The 22,777-nt window shown below is 45.0% G+C and overlaps 1 protein-coding gene across 1 annotated transcript; it reads left to right on the forward strand.

Moving 5' to 3' along the window:
* Positions 1-1,871: 1,871 nt before the first annotated feature.
* ZKSCAN8 (zinc finger with KRAB and SCAN domains 8) lies at positions 1,872-18,873 on the forward strand. The gene is made up of 6 exons (XM_059176181.1): positions 1,872-2,061; positions 8,289-8,809; positions 9,424-9,562; positions 11,739-11,830; positions 12,136-12,259; positions 12,798-18,873. Exons 2-6 carry the CDS (start codon positions 8,393-8,395, stop codon positions 13,757-13,759), a joined length of 1,734 nt encoding a protein of 577 aa, XP_059032164.1. The 5' UTR covers positions 1,872-2,061; positions 8,289-8,392; the 3' UTR covers positions 13,760-18,873.
* The last annotated feature ends 3,904 nt before the right edge of the window (positions 18,874-22,777 follow it).

The raw sequence follows: 22,777 nt of genomic DNA on the forward strand, positions 1-22,777 counted from the left end.
GGTCATGATCCCAGGGTCCTGGGATAGAGCCCCACTTCGGGCTCTCTCCTCAGTGGAAAACCTGCTTCTACCTCTCTCATTCCCCATGCTTGTGTTCCCTCTCTCACTGTCTCTGTCAAATAAATAAAATATTTTTTTTAAAAGATTTTATTTAAAAATCTTTTAAAAAATTTTAAAAAATCTTTTTTTAAAAAGATAGATTTATTTATTTATTTATTTAAAAGAGAGAGAGAGAGAGAGAGAGAGTGAGTGAGAGAGAGAGAGAGAGCGTTAGCTGGGGGAAGGGGAAAAGCAGACTCCCCTGCTGGGCAGGGATCCAGAAGTGGAACTTGATCCCAGGACCCCGGATCACGACCTGAGCCAAAGGCAGACCCTTTACCAATGAGCCACCCAGGTGCCCCTCTGAGGAATTTTGGAATAAGGTTTCCAGGACCTGGAGGTGTTTGCTATTGTTAGGGAAGGTCATTCATTACTGTCTATCTAAATCCTTAGTCATGAGACCCTTCAGATGTATATCAGTGGCCCCTATGCTTGGGGTATGATTGCTGACATATATTTTAGGGGATAGAGAGGAAAGAAGTTTCCAAAAGATTTTTTATAGGCTCCTAGAAGTCAGGCTAATGTCAAGCTAAAGCTGTCTTTTGCTGCTAGCCAAGTATTAACATTGTGGCAGCTAAGCTCCTAGAGGAGGGTCACTCTACCCATCTCAGGCACTTGTCAATGGGCTATAAGTTGTAAGGAAGTTTAATTTTTTTTCTTTTGCTTTTGTTCCCCACATCAGCTATCAGCAGGAACAGATAAAGAGGGGAAATTAAGGTGAAGATTGGAAGGGCATCTGAGAAAATAAGTGGGTGGCTAGGAAAGGTGGTGAAGGAATAAACATGGAGGAGGGGGCGCAAAACAGCACAAATAAGACATCTTCTTCAATCCCCACCACCAAATCCTATTTAGTCTGAAAAGTTAAAACTTTAAACGGATATACGAAGCCTGCACTAACACTGCAGCAGGACTGTCAGCCTTGTGATCATCTCCAGTGACCTCAAGGAGATCCCCAAACAGGAAGAACGGGAAAACCAGTAACGCACAGGCCTGCGGGCGCTAGTTTTGAACAATCAAATATGCTAGAAGCATCATGCATCGTTAAGGTCGGCGTAGGCTCGGGTCCTGCAAACCCTTAGAGACCTGCCAGTTGCTTGAGGAATTCCTGACGTGTACATTAAGATTTATGTCTCTGTGGAAATCAGTCAATCTTAACTTTTACAACCGAACAGATTATACATTGTGAGTCAAGAATTTAGAGTCAAGAATTTCCGGTGTTTGCACAAAATCCCCTGCCAGGGAACCAGCTGGGGAGCAGTCCTCGGAGCGGCCTGCACCACTGTCTCCCTGGCCGTAGTCCCCAGTAAGCTGCTGAGACGCGCTTCCTTCAGGCAACAAAAGAATGAACGCAGGTGTGAACGTAGATGTTTCCCTCTTTGTGGTGTGAAAACTAGTCCACTAGCGAAGCGTCCCTCCCAAACTGAGCATTTCACATGCTCAACTGCGAAGCAGGTTTTGGGAGATTTCGGTTCAGCCAGCCAGGAAAGGGCTGAACGCCTGTAAACATTCGTGGGGCATTTACACTCAATCACCATGATTTTTTTAACATGACACTGTAAGTTGTACTCGGTGCCAAAGGGGAACCCAAAGGCTATGGACTGTGGCGGGCAGGAATTCCTCAAGCAACTGGCAGGTCTCTAAGGGTTCGCAGGTCGCGAGCCTACGCCGACCCTCACCCCCGCACCCGCGGATCCAGCGCCGCGCAGGCGCAGGCGAGCCGAAGCCCTCCGCGCCGGCCGACCATAGAGCTTCCAGACCTCCCGGGTTCCTAGAGAGCTTCCGGAAGTGCCTCGAGACAAGATGCGCGTTGGTCGATGTCGTGCCTCAGCGGGTTTGGAAGTTACGGGCCCGAGGGCCCTGGTCCGGTTGCAGCTTTCTCTCGGGTTCCTCCCCGCCGCTCCTCCGGGTCCGTGGTCCTCTGCAGCCCGCCTTCCCCACCCCGGGCCGCCCCTGTTGCTCGCGGTGAGTAACGGTTCGGGCTCCGGGTGGAGGAGGGGAGCGCTCTGTGGCCAGGCTAGGCCGCCGCTGGGGACGCACCTGAGGGTCTGGAGAGCGGCCTGGACGCGGGGGGCGCCCGGGGCTGCAGGGGCTCGGGGGCTGATGCCCAGCGGGCGCAAGCCTCGGCCGCGGCCCCAGACTCTCTGACAGGGGCCCTGTCCTGGGGGGTCGCTTCCTTCATCCCGCCCCTCTTTTTGTGATGTTGTCTGTCTTGAAACGGGGAGCCGCCCGCACCTTATCTTTTACCCGGGCGCGTCCACCGTCTGAACTGGTTTTACTTCGCAGTTTTTTGCATTTCCTCACAGTACGACCCCCACCCCACCCCCTTTTTTTTGCCTCAATATTTTGCTTTTTGGAAACCGTAATTATCCTTGGACACCTATTTTTGCTGTTCCTCTGCTCTTTGTGGTGTATTCAGGAAATGGTGGTGTGTTGCCTGGGTCACTGTACAGAAGACACGTTTTTCACACCTGGAATTCAGCCTTACTGGAAACACGTAGCTCGTTTGTCGAGGGTCGCTGAAGTAGACGCCCGGGAGCTCGTTTGTCGAGGGTCGCTGAAGTAGACGCCCGGGAGCTCTTCTGGAGGAGCCCCGTCGGCTCACGGGTCATTCTGTCAGGCAGCGTGAAGACTGCCGCTTCCGTTCTGAGAACAATCCCGATTTCGGTCTTTGGGTTCAGTTAAGAGTATTTATGCAGTAACCATTGACTTAACAGATGCCTAGTTGTTTTGAATAACCGGCTTCTGCGGTTGGAGATCACTCTTTTTTTTTTTTTATAATTTTTTTTTTTTTTAGATTTTATTTATTTGACAGAGATCACAAGTAGGCAGAGAGAGCGGAGGAAGCAGGCTCCCCGCCTAGCAGAGAGCCGGATGTGGGGCTCGATCCCACATCCCTGGGATCATGACCTGAGCGGAAGGCAGAGGCTTTAACCCACTGAGCCACCCAGGGGCCCCTGGAGATAACTCTTAAGAACAGTTTTTGCCCCACTTATTTTTTCTTGACCTTTAAAGCCTGAAAAATCTCTTTCTTGTTTTGTTTTATTTTATTTTCAGTTCCCAAACTTCCCAAAGTAGACTGAGTCTGAAGGAAGGAAATATTCCTTCTCACCTCTTAAAAGAATAATGCTTTAAAATCTGAGTTCTGGGGCACCTGGGTGGCTCAGTAGGGTAAGCTCCAGACTTCTTTTTTTTTTTTTTTAAGATTTAATTAGTTTGTCAGAGAGAGAGAGCCCACAAGTAGGGGGAGCAGCAGGCTCCCCACTGAGCAGGGAGCTGAAGGCAGGTCTGGATCCCAGCACCCTGGGATCATGACCTGAGCTGAAGGCAGACGTTTAACTGACTGAGCCACCCAGGTGTCCCAAGCTTCTGACTCTTGATTTGGGCTCAGGTCATCTCAGGGTCCTGAGATGGAGCCCCACGATTGAGTTCAGCAGGGAGACTGCTTGAGATTCTCTCCCTCTGCCCCTGCTTTCTCTCTCTCTGAAGTAACTAAATCTTCTCCACCCCCCCCCCCCAAATGCTGACAAAATGTTTAAAAAAATAATAAATAAAATCTGAGTTGTACCTTTCACAGTTGACAGGAGTATAGCATTTGAGATTAGAAGAGTCTTTATAGATTGACTAGTTTAACTTCCTAAATAAACAAACTTGACTAGGTATTTTTAAAAAGAGATTTGTTTATTTATACAGATTTTATTTATTTATTTATTTATTTGAGAGAGAGTGTGCATGTGCTCGCATACAAGCAGGGGGGAGGGACAGAGGGAGAGAGAGAAGGGGACTCCTGCGATCACAGGATCCTGGGACCATGACCTGAGCTGAAGGCAAATGTTTAACTGACTGGGCCACCCAGGTGCCCTGTTTATTTATTTGAGAGAGAGAGAGCGAGCTCAGGGAGGAGGGACAGAGGGAGAGAATCTCAGGCAGACTCCATTTTGGGTGCAGAGCCCTCCCCAGGCTCCATCTCACCAACCAGAGTTTAAGACCTGAGCCAAAACCAAGAGTCCCATGCTTAACTGACTGAGCCACCCAGCCGCCCCTTGACCCGGTATTCTTAAAAGAGGATGTAAGAGGGGCACCTGGGTGTCTCAGTGAGTTAAGCCTCTGCCTTCAGCTTGGGTCATGATCCCAGGGTCTCGGGATCAAGCCCCGCATTGGGCTCTCTGCTCAGCAGGAAGCCTGCTTCCCCACCCCCCACCCCCGCCTGCCTCTCTGGCTACTTGTGATCTCTCTCTCTCTGTCAAATAAATAAATAAAATCTTAAGAAAAAAAGAAAGCCACATTTGGAAAAAGCTATGTGAAGGTAAGCTTATAGCAGGTAAAGGTAGGCAGGTATACATACCATAAAGGGCCTTGGGTATTGGGCTGAAGAGTTGGGTTCTTTGTTGAAAGATTTTTTTTTTTAAAGATTTTATTTATTTATTTGACAGAGAGAAATCACAAGTAGTCGGAGAGGCAGGCAGAGAGAGAGAGAGAGAGAGGGAAGCAGGCTCCCTGCTGAGCAGAGAGCCCGATGCGGGACTCGATCCCAGGACCCTGAGATCATGACCTGAGCCGAAGGCAGCGGCTTAACCCACTGAGCCACCCAGGCGCCCCTCTTTGTTGAAAGATTTTAAAGTCATGACATGTATTACATATTTGTTAAAACAGTCTCTCTAGCACATTATTAATTTCATAGGGTGACATAACTATAACAAAGTATCACAAGTTGGGTGGCTTAACACAGCAGAAATCTATTCTCTCACAGTTATGGATGCCAAAAGTCCAAAGTCAAGGGGTTGGTAGGGCTATGCTCTTCTAGCTTCTGGTTGTTACTGGCATTCCTTGGCTTGTGGCTGCCTAACTCCTGATCTCTGCCTCTGTAGTCACATAGTTTTCTTCTGTGTCTGTGTTCACATGGCCCTGTCTTCATATGTCTCAATCTCTGTGTCTCTTCTCTTAAAAGTATACCAGTCAGACTGTCTAAAGCCCTTCTCTACTCTAGTATAACCTCACAGTTCAACTTGCAGCAGGCAGCAGTGTGGAGCACAAATGGGATAAAAGAATAACCAAAAGGCAGGAAGACCACTTACCCACTTTAAGTGCCAGTGAGAGGTGATGTCTGTTACCAAAGATAAAGGCCATAGGACATATCCCACAAAGAAATAGGACCCTATTAGTGAACTCTTTGGACCTCCAGGTTCGTATCCAAACCTTGCTTTTCAGCAAATATAGATATATTCTGTGTTAGGTATTATAAATAATGGCTTTTGCATATTCTTCAATTCGATCAATAAAATAAAAGATATAGATCTGTACTCATTGGGAATATACAATTTCTTGCAACTAATATATAACTACAAGAAAAGTAAAAAAAAAGTTAAAAAAAAAAACAGGTTATGGGACACCTGGGTGGCTCAGGGTTAAAGCCTCTACCTTTGGCTCAGGTCATGATCCCAGGGTCCTGGGATTGAGCCCTGCATTGGGCTCTCTTCTCAGCAGGGAGCCTGCTTCCTCTTCTCTCTCTGCCTGCCTCTCTGCCTACTTGTGATCTCTCTCTGTCAAATAAATAAATAAAACCTTAAAAACAACAAGTTATGCATCTTTTCTATGAATATGATGAGTGAAAGAATACATTTTCCAATTTTGTATTAGCATATTCCTAAAATAAAAATCACTTGACCATCACAAATAAAGTAAAATAATAAACATTTATGCAACAAGTATAAGGAAGAGGGCAATCACTTCCAAGTGGAGTCATCAAGAAAGGATTTTACTTGATTTTTTTTTTTTTTTTTAAAGTAAGCTCTACGCCCAATGTGGTGCATGAACTCACGGACCTGACATCAAGAGTCACATGCTCTTCCAACTGAGCCAGCCAGGCACTCCAGGAAAGGATTTTAAAGGAGAAAACATTTTATTTTGTCCTTTAAGAATATGTAGTTTGGACACTAACAAAAGCAATCAGGGAAGACTTAAATAAATGGAGAGACAGACTGTGTTTACAGAATGGAGATTAAAATGTCAGTGAGCTATAGATTCAGCGCAAATCCTAGTCCAGGATTTCTTTTTGTAGGAATTTATATCAGAAGTCAATGGAATTAGAAAAATTAAAACAGGGCGCCTGGGTGGCTCAGTCGTTGTGTGGCTGCCTTTAGCTCGGGTCATCACCCCAGGATCCTGGGATCTAACCCAGAGTTGGGCTCTCTTCTCAGTGAGAGGCCTGCTTCTCTCTCTCCTACTCCCCCTCCTTGTGTTCCGTCTCTAGCCATGTCTCTCTCTGTGTCAAATAAACAAAATCTTAAAAAAAATTTTTTTAAACAATTTTTAAAATTCACAATAAAGTTGCAGAACTTTAGTACTTGATTTCAAGATTTTGAAAGCCACAGTAATCAAGACAGCTTGGTTTGGTGAAAGGATAAAGGTGTAGGTCAGTGGAACAGAACAGAGATTCCAGAAATAGATCCACGCATACATGGCCAATTGATTTTAGACAAAGACGAGCAAAGATAATTCAGTGGGTAAGAGTAATCTTTTCTGCAAATGGCGCTGGAACAATTTGGTATCTGTGTGCTGTTCACCCTTCAAACTCTGTCTATGTAAGAATTAACTCAGAATTTGGGGCGCCTGCCTGGCTCATACTCTTCAGGTGGAGTGTACAACTCTTGATCTTGGGATCGTGAGTTTGAGCCTCAGGCTGGGTGTAGATTTTACTTAAAAAAGCAAACCTCCCCCAGAACCCCTCAAAATGGATCATAGACCTAAGGTAAAACTTAAACTATAAAACTTTTAGAAGGAAACAGGAGGAAATCTTTGTGACCGTGGATTAAGCAAAGGTTTCTTAGATATGACCCCAAAAGCACAATCCCTAAAAGAAAAAAAAGTTGACCAGTTTGACTTCAAAAAGTTACGATTTCTGTTCTTCGAAAGGCACTGTTGAAGGTATGAAAAGGAGGAAATACTTGCAAGTCATATATCTTATAAAGGCCTTGTATCCAGAATATATAAGGAATCCTCAAACTCAAAAGAGAACTAATTTTGAAAACAGATAAGTTTTTGAGCAGACACTTCACCAAAGATCTACGGATGGCAAATAAGTATGTGAAAGGATGCTTGACATTATTGGTCAGAAGGAAAATGCAAATCATAGTGAGATACCATTACACACTCAGATATCTAAAATTAAAAATAAAACAATATCAATTGTTTGTCAGGATATGAAGCAATAGCTGTTCTCACATACTGATGGTGAATTGCAAAGTGTTACAGTCACTTTAGAAAACAGTTTTGCAGTTTCTTATAAAGTTATACATATGCCTACTATATAACCCAGCGGTTTTACTTTTAGATATTAACCCAGGTGAAATGAAAACATGTTCACACAAAAACCCATAGTAGATACTCATAGTGGCTTTGCTTGTAATCATCAAAAATTGAAAATGCCTTGAGATTATCTCTCAATTCAGAATGGATAAACATACATCCATATAAGGAATAAACTGCTGGTACATTCTATAGCATTGATGACCTCATATGTATTATGCTAAGTGAAAGATGTCAGACTCAAAAGACTACCTACTGTGTGCTTTTATTTATAAAAGGTCATTAGTGTGTGGGACTAGACTTGGGTCACAGGTGTGTTAGGGCATTTAGGTTCCTTGGAGAGGCAGGACCAGTGCTCCAAAGAGAGTTGTAGAGGGAGATAAGGTCCCCAGCGGAAGTGGTTAGCCTTGAGACGGGGGGAGGATGGAGAGCACAGTAGGATAATGACTCCGGTGGAGAAGAGCCTATGGTGTTAGGACGGTTCTAGACAATACCCTGAGCTAGATTATACAGAGATTCATCTATTGAGTGTGAGGGCTAAGTTGAGAGCTGAAATGGGTAGAAATGGTATTGCTGGGGTAGCAAATGCTGAAAGTTCATCAGCATCACTTGAGGACCAGCTGAGGTTAAGTGCAGATCTTCAGTTAGACCCAGTCTGCATGGTTTCCTGACTTTGCTGTATACCACATCCCCAGAGAGAGGAAGCAGAAGGAAGGGAATATTGCCCTGATGGGTGTTCAGTGTGGCAGGAAGCTAAGGAGGTAGGGAGTTACTTCCGGAACGGTGGAGAGGATCACTTAAATGACTGAGCCACGAGGGACATGCTGTGGTAAGAAGCTGGTTAAGGTGTCTTAGTAAACTTGTCTTGCTTTAATATTGTTTGGCAGTTTCTCTACCCCAAGTATTGCCCTGACTGAAGAGCTCCTTGAAAGGTTCTTGAGAAGATAAAGAAGGTAGTGGGGAAGAGCCTCCGGAGCTGCTCCAGCCCTAAATGGCAGCAGAATCAAGAAAGTTGTTAGCCCCGTCCCCATCTGACCAAGCTCCTGAGGGAGACCTTGTCATCGTCAAGGTAGAGGAAGATCATGGCTGGGACCAGGAATCCAGTCTGCATGAAAATAACCCTCCCGGCCAAGAGCTGTTCCGCCTGCGCTTCAGGAAGTTATGCTACCAGGAGACGTTAGGGCCCCGAGAAGCTCTGATCCAACTCCGCGCACTTTGCCATCAGTGGCTAAGGCCGGATTTGAACACCAAGGAGCAGATCTTGGAGCTGCTGGTGCTGGAGCAGTTCCTGACCATCCTGCCCGAGGAGCTGCAGACGCTGGTGAAGGAACATCAGCTGGAGAATGGAGAGGAGGTGGTGACCCTGCTGGAGGACTTGGAAAGGCAGATTGACATACTAGGGCGGCCGGTAAGCAGAAGGAGGTGTGCGCGCTGGGACTGGGAGGTCTGGAAGCGGCCTGGAGGGACATGAGCTCTGCAGCAGGAGAATAAATGCCAGTCGTCCCGTTTCTGTTGTAGGAGGATGGACACAGCTCTAGCTCAGCGTGGCTTGTATCTGTAGAGTTTTTTTTATTTTTGCGAAGGCTGTGTGTACATTTTTTATCCTCATAACACCCTTGCGACTATGATTGTTCCTGTTTGCCAGGTGGGAAACTGCTACACAGAGGGCCTCAGTTACTTGAATTTCTCTGGGCGCTCAGAAAGGCAGATCTTAGACCAGAACTCAGGTTTCGTTGGTGTTACCAAAAGTTTTTTCTGTCTAATAGCCCTGCTTTAAGTGTCCGTTTATCACTCTTCCCATGCCTTGCAAGTGCAAAAAGCAGGAAGGACGTCAGCAGAAATGATGCCTTTCGGTGCTAATTGATATGTTTGTTTGTGTTCTCACTGCCCTTAGGAAGTAGATGAAATTCTTCTCCTTTTAACAAGCACATAGCCCTATTGTTGTGCTCTTGGTCCTCGTAATGTTGTTCGCTTCCTTGCATGAAGGAATTTCTTGTAATGCAGCTGTCCCATTGTCCTCAGGTCCCAGCCCGTGCACATGGACATGGACTCTGGGAGGAGGTGGTGCATTCAGAATCTGCACCAGAACTTCCAGATGCTCCGCTCCGATCTGTGACAACCCAGCACAAATCTCCAGTGCCCCAAGGGCCGCAAGAGAGAGGTGAGGGGCCAGATTTCATTGACAAGGAGAGAGTAGAAAAGAAAGTGCCTGTTGAGTTCCTAGAAAACCAGGAAGTGGAATTTTTGTTTACAGACCAGTCCTAGGATCTGGGTTTGAATGTTTATCTAGGCTTCAAAGACAGACTGTCGGTCCCGTTGGTAAATTCATGAACAAATGAAAGAACTCGGGGATTTTTATATCTTCACACATTTCTTTATCCCAGTGTAGTAACAACAGAGGTGTTTTGGGGGTTTTGCTGGAATCATGCCACTTTCCTTGTAACTGTTTCAGTCTATAACTCCTCACACTAAAACATTGTCTTGGATAGCCACAATAAACGCATCACAGTTAGGAGATGTCATGCTGATCCAGTACTAACAGCTCATATTTCTGTTGCCAGTTGTCCCAGTAATGTTCTCTGGAGTCCAGGCCAAGAGTACCCTTTGCAGGCAGTTACCGTGTCTCTTTAGACTCCTTTAATTTGGAATAGTTCCTCAGCCTTTCTTTGCCTTTCATGACTTTGACATTCTTGATGAATACAGGTCGGTTATTTCACAGAGTGGCTGCAGTTTGGGTTTGTGTGACGTTTCCTTAACACATAAATTCCAGTTGTATGTGTGTGGCTGGAGCACCCCGGCAGGGCCGTTGCCTCCTTTGCCTCCTTTGCCGCCGCACCACAGGAATTTGTCCTGTTACTCGTGTTGGCATCTTTGATGACTTGGTTAAAATTATTCTTGCTAGGTTAATCACTGTAAAGTTACTATTTTTCCCTTTGTAATTAGTAAGTAATTTGTGGAGAGATACTCTTGAGTGTGTTTAAGTATCTGGTCCTCATCAAACTTTTATTACTAAAACATGAGTTTAATTTTCATTGATGCTGCTTGAATGAATCAGTGATGACTAAGACTTACCAGATGATGATTTTCTGTGTCATGCCTTCTACATTTATGTGTTGTGATAGAGAGTGTTCCCTCCTCCCTATTTTATTTTATTTGTTAGTATGGACTCATAAGGTCTTATTTTATTCCAGAAATAAAATACCTATATGTGTCTTTATTTAGTCACAGTCTTTATTTTGATGCATAAATTGTCTCAGATTTGGTCAGAGGAGGCCCCTTCAGTCTGGCTCCTCCAACCTTTTGGATTTCCCCATCATTTTTTGAGAACTTCTTACCTTCTTGCAGAACAAGATGTTCTAGTCTCCTCTCATACTTGCTCCACATTCCTTTTTTTTTTCATTTATGTGATTTATAGTAGTTTGTTCCATGTAAACTGATTTTTAATATTTGAGTTAGTAATATGGCTGTTGTCTAAAGTTCTAAAGCCTATTGCCCAAGATGCAGTAGTCTGTTAATTTTGGTATTGCAATGTCTGACATTTGGTATTGCAATGTCTGACATTTGGTATTGCAATGTCTGATATCTGGAAGCAGATAGTGGCAGTCATGGTAGACATTTCAGAGAGGTAATAGAGTTAACAGAGATAAATTGGTTCTCATATTCCATTTGCCAATGAGATGAGGACTTAAAAGAAACACCATACAGAGGCACAAGGATAGAAAGTAGCTTTGGTGAGAAAGAAGAACTGTAAAGCAGTTCCTATTAGGAAACCAGTAGTCAGGGTCACCTGGGCAGCTCAGTCATTTAAGCATCTGCCTTCAGCTCAGGTCAGGTCATGATCTCAGGGTCCTGGGATTGGCTCTCTGTTCAGCAGGGAGTCTGCTTCTCCCTCTTCCCCCTGCTCTTGCTCTCTGCCTCTCACAAAATAAATTTTAAAAATAATAAAAATCTTAAAAAGTAAATCAGTACTCTATTTTTGACATGTAACTTCAGGCTGAGTAGGACATCAAAGTGCTGTCTTCTATGCAGCCATAAGTATAGACCCAGAGCCCAAGATATAAGCATTCTATTTTATACTTTTTATTTTTTAAAGATTTTTTTTTTTTTTAAAGTTTATTTAAGGAACCTCTGTACCTAGCGTGGGATTTCAACTTACGACCCTGAGATGCAGACCTGCATGTTCCTACTGAGCCAGCCCGGGGTCCATCAGCATTTTATGTGCAAAATCTGTGGCAAGCACATGTTCTGAAATACAAGCATCTTTAGAATGGGTTAGCGCTGGCTGCTGCAGCTGTGGGACAGCACTGGTCTCACTCAGCTCCTTTCTCCTCTCTTAGCCATCTCTACTTCTCAGAGTCCTATCCCTTCCCAGAAGGGAAGTCCTGGAGACCAGGAGATGACAGCAACACTTCTCACAGCAGGGTTCCAGGTGAGTTGTACCCCTCCTCCCTGAAACCCGGTAGCTCCGCTTGACAGCGTGGGTGGCATCTACCTTCTGTCTGCACTCTGTACCCGTACTGACCAGGAATTGTCCCAGATTCTTTTTGCTTGTTTCTTGATTTTCCCTAACCCCAGTAAATCTGGTGCATTTCTCTCCTCTTCCAAGCTTCTTGAGATCGCTTTACACAGTACGTCCCACCTCTTGATCCTCTCCAAGCCTGGCGGACCTCCGATGCTCTGGGCTGGGGCTATGGAACATTGCCAGTCCCTCATGGGGATTTTGTTTTCTTTCAGACTTTAGAGAAGATTGAAGACATGGCTGTGTCCCTAATTCGAGAGGAGTGGCTTCTTGATCCATCGCAGAAGGATCCCAGTAGAGATAATAGGCCAGAGAATTACCGAAACATGTTCTCCCTGGGTAAGGAGAGCTCTGGTTATTGTTATCAGTTAAGGTGTTTTGTTTCGTTGTTATGTGATGGTAGCTGTGAGCTTTCTGAAAGACATTGTTGAATTCAAACTTAGTTCCTGAGGAACTAACAGAGAGAAACAGTGCTATAAAGTGGACTTCAGCTCTCCAAGCCAGGATGTACCTTGGCTACTGTTATGTGCCGTGGGACTCATTTTTTCTGCTCCCAGTCCCATGAAATCTTTACCTGGATTTTACCCTGTTAAGCTCGTTGTGCTCCACCCTTTCAGTGACTGTGGCTTTTTTCCATTTCTGCCCCCCCACCTCACAAACCCCACTTCGTTCCTGGCACTTCTTCCCCATTTGGCCTGTGGTACTTGTGTTTGACCCTGCTTTCTTCTCCTTCTGTATTGTGACAGCATTTGGAGGCAGGTGGCAGCTTTGTGTGTCCTGCCAGTTTTCCATGTATATTTCCCTGATGTTCGATTCCTTTTTAACATAGAGAATAGAAAGTGACATTGGCTTGATGTTTGCCCCATTTTAATTTCAGGTGGTGAGACCAGGAATGAGAACAGGGAATTATCTTCGAAACAGGTAATATCTACTGGACTCCAACCACATGGAGAGACAGCTGCCAAATGCAACGGGGATGTTATCGGGGGTCTTGAGCATGGAGAAGCCCGAGATCTTCTGGGCAGATTAGAGAGGCAGCGGGGAAATCCCACCCAGGAGAGACGACATAAATGTGATGAATGTGGGAAGAGCTTTGCTCAGAGCTCGGGCCTTGTTCGCCACTGGAGAATCCACACTGGGGAGAAACCCTATCAGTGTAATGTGTGTGGTAAAGCCTTCAGTTACAGGTCAGCCCTTCTTTCCCATCAGGATATCCACAACAAAGTAAAGCGCTATCACTGTAAGGAGTGTGGTAAAGCCTTCAGTCAAAACACAGGCCTGATCCTGCACCAGAGAATTCATACTGGGGAGAAGCCGTATCAGTGCAATCAGTGTGGGAAGGCTTTCAGTCAGAGTGCGGGCCTTATTCTGCACCAGAGAATCCACAGTGGGGAGAGACCCTATGAATGTAATGAGTGTGGGAAGGCTTTCAGTCATAGCTCTCACCTCATTGGACATCAGAGAATCCACACCGGGGAGAAGCCCTATGAGTGTGATGAGTGTGGGAAAACCTTCAGGCGGAGCTCACATCTTATTGGCCATCAGAGAAGCCACACTGGGGAAAAACCCTACAAATGCAATGAGTGTGGGAGGGCCTTCAGTCAGAAGTCAGGCCTTATTGAACATCAGAGAATCCACACTGGAGAAAGACCCTATAAATGTAAAGAATGTGGGAAAGCTTTCAATGGGAACACGGGCCTCATACAGCATCTGAGAATTCACACAGGGGAGAAGCCCTATCAATGTAATGAGTGTGGGAAAGCCTTTATTCAGAGGTCAAGTCTCATTCGGCATCAGAGAATCCACAGTGGAGAAAAATCTGAATCCATAGGAGTTTAGGAACAAAGCACAGTCCTAGTTTGGGCATTATTCCACATTAGAGAAACCACATGCTGGTGAGGGCTCTTTCAGTGTAGTAAAAAGAAAGTGTGTCATCACTGCAACCTCACCAGAGTCAGAACGGATCGTGGTGGCGGATTAGAGTAGCTCTTCAGTAGTCTGGGCCAGTGCCTTGGTGAGGTGAGTTAGCTTGACTGTCCGGGGAGGTGTCTGAGGGAGTGGAGCTCCTGATGGCCTGATGTATCCTTTAGAAACAAAATAGCATTAGAGCAAGTTGCTTGTCATGGAGGCACTTAATTCTGTCTTTTGAGGAGTAGTTGTAGGTTTTGAGAGAGGCTACTCCTGGTTCCTCTGCTTCCTCCCGTCTCCTGTGATCCCCTTCCCCCGTTTACCTCCCTGAGGTGCACTTGTGCTGCAAATCTGATCTGAGAAGCCACTTTAGAGTTTGAAGCAGCCTCTGTGTGAAGTTTATTTTGTACTTAGCTTCCTAAGAACCTAGTTCTAGGGAAAATTTTTACAGACACTTAATGTATTTTTTGCTTAAGTGTGCGTTTTGTTTTATTCTGATGTTCCTGATAGTCAGTGGAAACCCATATTCCCACGCAAACTCAGAATGCTATATTTTTAACAGCACTGCAGCATTTTTCTTCATATCTCACCTTCCCTGACTCCAATGAGTCACTGAGCGTCCATACGTATCCTTCACCACCCCCAGCCCCCGTACGTGTGTCCGCAAAGGAGGTGATGGTTGTGGGAATGAAGCAGAGAAAGAGGTGAGTGGAGACTCAGCCTGGCTGCTCTTGAGCTCGGGTGGTTGTACCTTGTGGTAACTTGTGGCTCTCCTTTCCACCTTCCCACGGTACACTGTGGTGCACAGAGGTGGTAACACTGTCCTAGTTACTGCATCACATGGGAGAAAGGGGAGACAGAGGTGCTTGAAGAAGACCTAAAAATCCTTACAAAGAATGTACACACAGCTCGCCTGGCGCATTACAGCACTGCCCTCTCAGGTTCTTACCAGTCTGCACAAACCCCTGACAGGACGGTCTGTCACTCCTGTCGTCCCCCTGCTCCCACCTCGTCAGATGGCCTTAGCGCCTCACCCTTCATTCTCCATCTGTTTCTTGCCATTAGCTCTGTGTGTCTCCGTGGCAATCTGTCGAATACTTCCCTCACAGCTCCTCATCTTCTAAATTCTGTTGTACTCCATGATGTAATCCAGCAGACACAGTATCTTAACTCATCATCACCAGGCACTATCTTTCTTGGAGGCTTTCAGTGTACCAAAGGATATTCGGTAAAGTGACAAGGTTGGGTTAAATAACATACCAGACTCTGCATCCAAACATGGTTTGTCCTTTAAATTTGGCACTTGATCCATCTTTATGACTTGGACCTCTGAGTAACATCTCATTTTTGACCACTGCCCACTTGTTCATCACATTTGGACTGGAGTTACTTTTGGCTCTTTTCCAAAATCAGCTTTCAGAATTGGAATTGATTCCACTAATCCTATTCAGGAGACTAGGATGCACGCCAGGAGAAGTTACACAACTTCACACTGACTGTACTCAACAGGAAGAACACTTACTAACATGTATTGATGTTTTTCAAAAGGTCATAAAATCTTTCATCATAAAGGTCTGCCTTTTGGGTCATGAATTCCTTCTCTATAAAATCCCCTCTCTGACCCACTGTGGTCCACCCTGATCACTAACAACATCACCCCTGTTTCACTGAGTGAGTGATACCCGTCTGTCATTTGTCATCGTGGCTTCCTTGGTTAACTTTCTCAGAACAGTGCTTTCCATTATCCTTTGTTTTCTTATCCTATTTTTTTTTCTTTTGGCCTATAGGTTCCCTTGCACTTGAAGGGAATTCCATTCCTCATTCCCTTGTACTTGAAAATTCAAGAAACCAGAAATAAATCTGGTAGTTTCTAGATCCTTGCTCTCTGCTTCAGTTGTGCCTTTACCCTCTGTAAGATACCAGTTCTGCCAGTGCTGCCTGTGTGCAGATACTGTTTAGGACGGGTACACCGTCAGAGGGATAATATGTGCACACATCCACACAGTCCTCCCACGTAGTTCTGAGGAGCACTTGTCTTCTATTCTGGTAAAAGCTCTCAGAACAACATACTGAAATGCCTGTAAGAGTACCAGCTAACATCTCTCTACTCACAGTAATGTGTAGTCATGCTACTTAAATCTATAATTACTAAGCATCTGGCAGGAATTCAGAGAAAATAAAATATGCCTAGAAAGATTAGTGTGATGCTGGGAAGAATAAGGAAAGACTGTGACAGGCACCTGGGTGGCTCAATGGATTAAGCCTCTGCCTTAGGCTCAGGTCCTGATCTCAGGGTCCTGGGATCGAACCCCATGTCAGGCTCTCTGCTCAGCGGGGAGCCTGCTTCCCCCCCTCTCTCTGCCTGCCTCTCTGCCTACTTGTGATCCCTCTCTCTTTCTCTTTGTCAAATAAATAAATCTTTAAAAAATAAAAAAAAGGAAAGACTGTGATTTGAAGGAACTATCAAGGTTGGTTTAGCCCACATACAAAAATGGCCGCATAGTGTAAGAAGGTAGAAAAGGCTGTTGTTTCTTTGGGGGCACATGTAGAAGTCCATTCTTGGTCTCCACTTCTCACTCTTTGTACTAGAATGTTGTTGGTCCATCTTTATGACCTTATCTTGATCTCCTGACTAAGTGATATGTGCTAAGTTCCTTTATATCCTGCAGATTCTATTTTTATGCTCTTCATCTGAGATGAGCTATTCACCAATACTTTCTTCTCCCATCATGATCTCATTTTAGGGCCTATCATGATAAAGTGGTTCTTCTGTAACTCTGCGGCCATTCAACTTAGTCCTAGAAGACGTGTCTTAGGTTTCAAAGATTTCTGCCATTGAGCAAGATGGATGGCATCACTAGAATGTGGTGGGTGATTCCCATACAGAGCAGTTAGCTTTACTCTCAGTCCTGAGCCTCTAAATACTAATAGCTGACATTTATTAAGCACTTACTGTGTGCCAAGCCATATGCTAAGCATTTCTCATGGTTCTGATAAATAATATATCCCACATTTTACAGATGATGAAATAGGCTTTAGAAGGGTGAGTGAAAAAGGCTTACAAGATTATAGAGCTGGGAAGTGACAGAGCAGGGACTCTGCCCTACAGTGCCAGGTTCTCAAGCCTGTGCTGTTGCCCACTGTGCTACCATGTCTGTAATGAACACCCTGACCCTGGCCAGCCATCTGAAAATTTGGTATCCCTGGACATAAGAGCTACTGGGGAAGGGAACGTAGAGTATCATATAGTACAGATCCATTGCAATTACTGGAAAATTGGTTGAAAAATGTTGTTTTGATAGATACTTTTGATGTTTGTAGTACTAGAAAGTTAAGTGGTACACATAAAACATGTTTAAAAGAGTAACTTAAAAAAAAAAGTAACTCAGAGGATTAAGCAGTAATGTACAGATTCAAGTATATTTCTCCCTAAACTGCCCCAGGGAACTAGAATTGTGGAGGGAAATGTGATATCCATGTGCCATGCCAGGCCAGGCATATGGTCATTTGGGATGACAGTAAAATTTACCTACAGCATGAAGGGTAGAAAACCTTCCACTTCACTGCCATGTCCAACTGCCATTCTCTTTTTCTTCTATCACTCACAGTTTTTCAAATGTACCATCCATCACTCAACCCCATTTTCTCATTACTATACTCTTAAAACTTCTTACTGGCATTTGCACACAGTATTCCACTTAAGTGTCCTGTGGATAAATCTCAATGCCTTTTCTGAGTTCTTGTCCTTCTCGATCTATATTTCACACTCCTGAGTTTACCCTGCAACCCAGGAATTCTCTTCTTTGGCTTGTGGGGTCCTTCTTGATCATTTTCTCCAATTTCTAGCTTTTCTTTATTGGTCTTGTTTCTCCTCTCCACAGGAAATAACCCTCATGTCTTGATTTTATCCAGTATTTTTCTGTATTTACTTGTACTTACCTATTTCGATTGTTTACACTTAATCTTGTGTATTTCATTTCAGTAACTTAATATTTCCCACCCTGTGGATCAGATACCCACAGAACTTGGTATTTGAAAACAGACCTCCTCATGCTTATCCCCCAGCTCCCATTTTCCTTTTAAATAGGCATTATTGCTTATCTTCTTTATCCTGAATAGACTTACTGCCCTTCATGTATGTTTGTTTGTTCTTTTTAAGTGGGCTCCATACCCAGTGTGGGGCTCAAACTCATGACTGCGATATTGAGTCCTGTGCTCTACTGACTGAGCCAGCCAGGTGCCCTGTCTTTCCTATTTCTTATCGCCATCTCAGTGTTGTCTTTGTCTTTTTCTGCTCTCCACTCTACATTCCAGTTCTTAGTTTTCTCCATGAGGCTGGATCTTTCACATTTCTCCCATCCCCTTTTAGCCTTCTGCAGATCCATATATTCTGATGCCCAGGTGATTGTAATCTCATTCTTCCAAGATTTCAAGAAATTTCAAGATTTCATTGCTTTCAGGATCCCTCTCCCCATACTTCTAAGGTGATTCTCTTCAGAATCCATTTTTAGTCCAGAACACTTGGCAGATAATTCTTATCAGAGCACTAGTGTTCCAAGTTCTACCATTATTTTGCCCTTCATGCTTAATCTGCCTCTGCCTCATTTTCTGGCATATTCAGCTCAACTCCTCTTGTTCACACTGTTGTCTTACAAGCCCTTGCCTCTGTGCCTTTCTCATGCAGTGTCTTTTGTTGAGATTGTTTTTGGCCCCAGTTCTTGTTCATCACTCCCTTCAAGCCTAGCTTCTTTGTATCTTCTGAGTGAGCGTTCCCTGACTTCTCACACTAAGACCTCCCTTGTTCGGTGCTGCCTCAGCACTTATCCTTTGAGTTTGTACTGTGGTCCATGCACTACTAATATGTTGCTTTGTAATTATTTTCTAGCACTCTGTATTGTAGTTCACATTTGTATTTATTTCCAAAATTAAATTGTAAGCTCCTTGAGGGCAGGAATGATGAATTTTACATTTGTATCTCTGCACCCCCCAGTGCCTAGTACAGTGCTGAGCACACAGTAGGTGTTTAATAAATGCTTGTCAAATCATTGTGTGGATTATTTATAGAGTTCTCTACAGAAATTTTTAAGCTGTTTTCAAGGTTATATGTCTCTCTTACCACTTTGCGCATATATCTATAACTGCCTATTCCTCAGACTAAGATTAAAAAATCCAACTTCCGGGGCACCTGGGTGGCTCAGTTGGTTAAATATCTGACTTTGGCCCAGATCATGATCTCCGCGTCCATGGGATCAAGCTCCACATCCATTGCAGCATCATCAGTGCTCTTCGCTCAGTGGGGAGTCTGCGTCTCCCTTTCCCTCTCCTTTTTGCCCCTCCCCTGCCTCAGGCTCTCTCCCACCAATAAATAAAACCTTTAAAAAAAAAATCTCAGCTTTAGGAGAGTATATGCAAAAACTGAAATATGAAGCTCTCCATTTGTTTAGCCAAACTTATTTGTTTATTGAGGGAGAAAATAATAAGAAACTAGAGATTTCTGTGTTAAAGCTATCATTGCAAAAGTGCCTGAGAATAGGCTTTTATATCTGAGGTTATATCCAGTGGTTCTCAAGTGGAGAAAATTGGCAATGTCTGGAGATATTTTGGGTTGTACCATCAGTGGACAGTTGTGATGCTACTGGCATCCAGCAGATAGAGGCTAGGGATACTACTTAACATCCTGCATGCCCAAACAGCCCCCACAACAAAAGAAGTGACCTAGCTGTGTATGTTTAATAGTGCCATGAGAAGCCCTGGTCTAGATATATTTAAGATATATAGGAGAAAGAAGAGATGAATACCAGCACTGCAGTTAGAAAAATTAACTATGGCAAGCTTTAAAAGAATCTTATGTAGATATTTCATAGTATGTAAGATTAGAAAAGAAAAAACTTTAAATGATGGGAGTTCACAGCATTATACATGTTGGGGTGATGGTAAACCATAAAATGATTGAGGATGGTGTTCCAAGGTTGCTTTCAGCATCAGATCTGCATCCATCATTCTACCAAATAGGTGTTCTAGGACTACAAATCTAGTGCTAGCCTTCCCTATCTTGGCTCATTATGTAGAATCAAAGATAAAACTTCGGCAGGGGGCCTCTAACTTATAACCGACTTAGCTTTGGGGACAACACATAATCTTCAACGGTCCCTCTGGCAATCCCTCTAAACAGAATTAACTACAAGGAAGCTGCAAGCCAGAATGTTAAAGAGTTTGCCACGTAAAACACATACCCACTTGTATAAAGTTTTTAACAGACCATCTTACATAGGAAGGCAGATACTAAGGAGAAAATGGGATTTCCTATAGTTAAAAGTGGTTTTTTTTTTTTTTTAAAGATTTTATTTATTGGGCGCCTGGGTGGCTCAGTGGGTTAAGCCGCTGCCTTCGGCTCAGGTCATGATCTCAGGGTCCTGGGATCGAGTCCCGCATCGGGCTCTCTGCTCAGCAGGGAGCCTGCTTCTCTCTCTCTCTCTCTGCCTGCCTCTCCATCTACTTGTGATTTCTCTCTATCAAATAAATAAATAAAATCTTTTAAAAAAAAAAAGATTTTATTTATTTATTTGACAGACAGAGATCACAAGTAGGCAGAGAGGCAGGCAGAGAGAGAGAGAGGGAAGCAGGCTTCCTGCGGAGCAGGGAGCCCAATGCGGGGCTCGATCCCAGGACCCTGAGACATGACCCGAGCCGAAGGCAGCAGCCCAAACCACTGAGCCACCCAGGCACCCCTAAAAGTGGTTTTTTGACAGAGATCACAAGTAGGCAGAGAGGGAGAAGCAGGCTCTCTGCCTAGAAGAGAGCCTGATGTGGGGCTCGATCCCAGGACCCTGGGTTCATGACCTGAGCAGAAGGCAGATGCTTTAACCCACTGAGCCACCCAGACACCCCTAAAAAGGTTTTTTAAAGAACATTAATCTTTTGCAGCCCTTTGGCACCTAAACAGATTTGAAAAGGATCAGCTTAAGTTAGACAATTGGTTTCAGTGTGTAAACACACCGAAAAAATGACTGCATTTCTCTGGTGTTTAATTATTCAAAGTCCGTAGAATGCTAGTCTGGGAAGTGATGTTCGAGATCATTTTCTAACCCATTCTGTAAGTGGAGGTCCAGAGGGGCCATGTGGTTTGCATTGGGTCAACCGTTAAAGTTGGTGGTACAGGTAGAAAGAGATCTGCTACTTTGCCCATTTCTTTTCCAGCTGGTTATACCTTCAAGTCTGAACCTTGCAGTATGTTCTTAGTTTGTACTCTGCCATGGGATGGATTCATATTTAGTACCTACAACTGTAATGTTTCACTTTAGGAACTCCTTTTATCAGCTTGTATGTCCATACAAGTATACCGACTGGTGTCTTGAGTTAAATTCTTACGGAAATAGTTTGAGGGCGTTTGCTGTATTATCACAGTCAAGTTTCAAAAGGCCTGCTCTCCTGGACCTGGTCCCTAATTTAAAACAACAGAGAATCTGCAGCTCTGGTTTTCCGAGCTCCTACAGTCCCGCGTGTCGGTTTTAGGGATCCTGTAGGGCCCACCTGGAGATGTTTCAAAATTCAAGAGTCGTCCGTGCTATACTTTCAAAATCAGGAGCAGAAAGCACCTTCGCGAGAAGTGCGGCACAGGCGCTCCAGGTCTCTAAAGGGCCCGCCGGAGTTTTCGGGGGGGGGGGGGGCGGAAGTGCCGGGACTTCCGGTCCGCGTGCGGCGAAATGGCGGACGTTGCTCGGCGGCACCTGCAGGTGTAGCCTACCTCTCCCGGGCGGAGTCAGCTGGGGCCAGAACGTCTGTCCCTCCGGCCACGAGGCGACGCCCAGGTGCGGCCTGGCCAGAGGGGTTTTCTCGCGTTTCGGGGCTGCTCCCTCTTGGGGTAAGCCTGGGCTTTCCTATGACCTCCCGAGGTTTATTGAGTCCCAACACCGTGCCCTCTTTGTAGACCCTCAGCTCGCCTTTCTAAAGGAAAGGGGGACACGGCGGACGACTCGAAAGGAGTTTTTAAGAGAGGCTTCGCTTGCCACTTCTTCTGCCAGGACGTTTCTCTTGAAAGCAGAGCACACCTCTACTTTGGCTTGGCGGGAGATAATCGCCCGTGCCCGAAAGCAGCCACTTTTCCATCCACTCCCGCGCAGAACCGCCTCGCAGCCACCGTGCTGCTGTTCTCTCCGGGCCCGGGAGTGCTCTGCGACGACGGCGGGGGAAGAGTCCGTGGCACAGGCCACGCGGGCTACCCCAGCAGGCGATGTGACAGCCTTTCTTTGCCAATTAGCCTCCTATTTGCGTTCTTTCCTCCCATCCCCTCGGTAGTTAGTGTAGCAGCTATGGCAGTCTTTGCTTTTTCTGTGAGTAAAATAGTGTTTCTTTTACAGAAGAAGGGCCTAAGAGGAATCTTACCAGGGGCATCTGAGTGGCTGGCTGAGATGGTTAAGCTTCTGCCTTTGGCCCACGTCATGATCCCATCGTCCTGGGATCGAGCCCACAAGGGAGCTCCCTCTGCCCAGTGGGGAGCCTGCTTCTTCCTCTCCCTCTGCCGCTCCCGCGCCCCGCCCCACTTGTGCTCTCCTATTCTGTCAAATAAATAAAATCGTAAATTTAAAAAAAAAAGAGAGAGAGGACTATTACCAAATTGCAGACTCCAAAATTGTGTGGCGTAAGTAGAGTTGTTTTTGCTGGTTTCAAGAATTCTGTTACCAAAAAACTCTTGTCTCAGAGCTGGTTCCAGCAGCTTGGTTGACAGTGGCTGAAGCCAGTTTCTGACCATCCTCAGGACTGAGGAGTGCCAGGCCGGTCTGGGACAGGAACCAGCAGAAGGGCAAAGGGTGGTTGGGAAAGTGGCTGTATTGGATGAACCCAGACAGCAGCAGGGGAAGGGAGAGGTATTCATTAAGTCCTCATAAAACTCTTAGTCTCTGAGGCATGTCTTTTTTATTTTTCTTCTATGTTTGAGCATGTAGGTCTAAA

The sequence above is a fragment of the Mustela lutreola genome, chromosome 6 (genome assembly GCF_030435805.1).
Source record: "Mustela lutreola isolate mMusLut2 chromosome 6, mMusLut2.pri, whole genome shotgun sequence".
NCBI lineage: Eukaryota > Metazoa > Chordata > Mammalia > Carnivora > Mustelidae > Mustela > Mustela lutreola.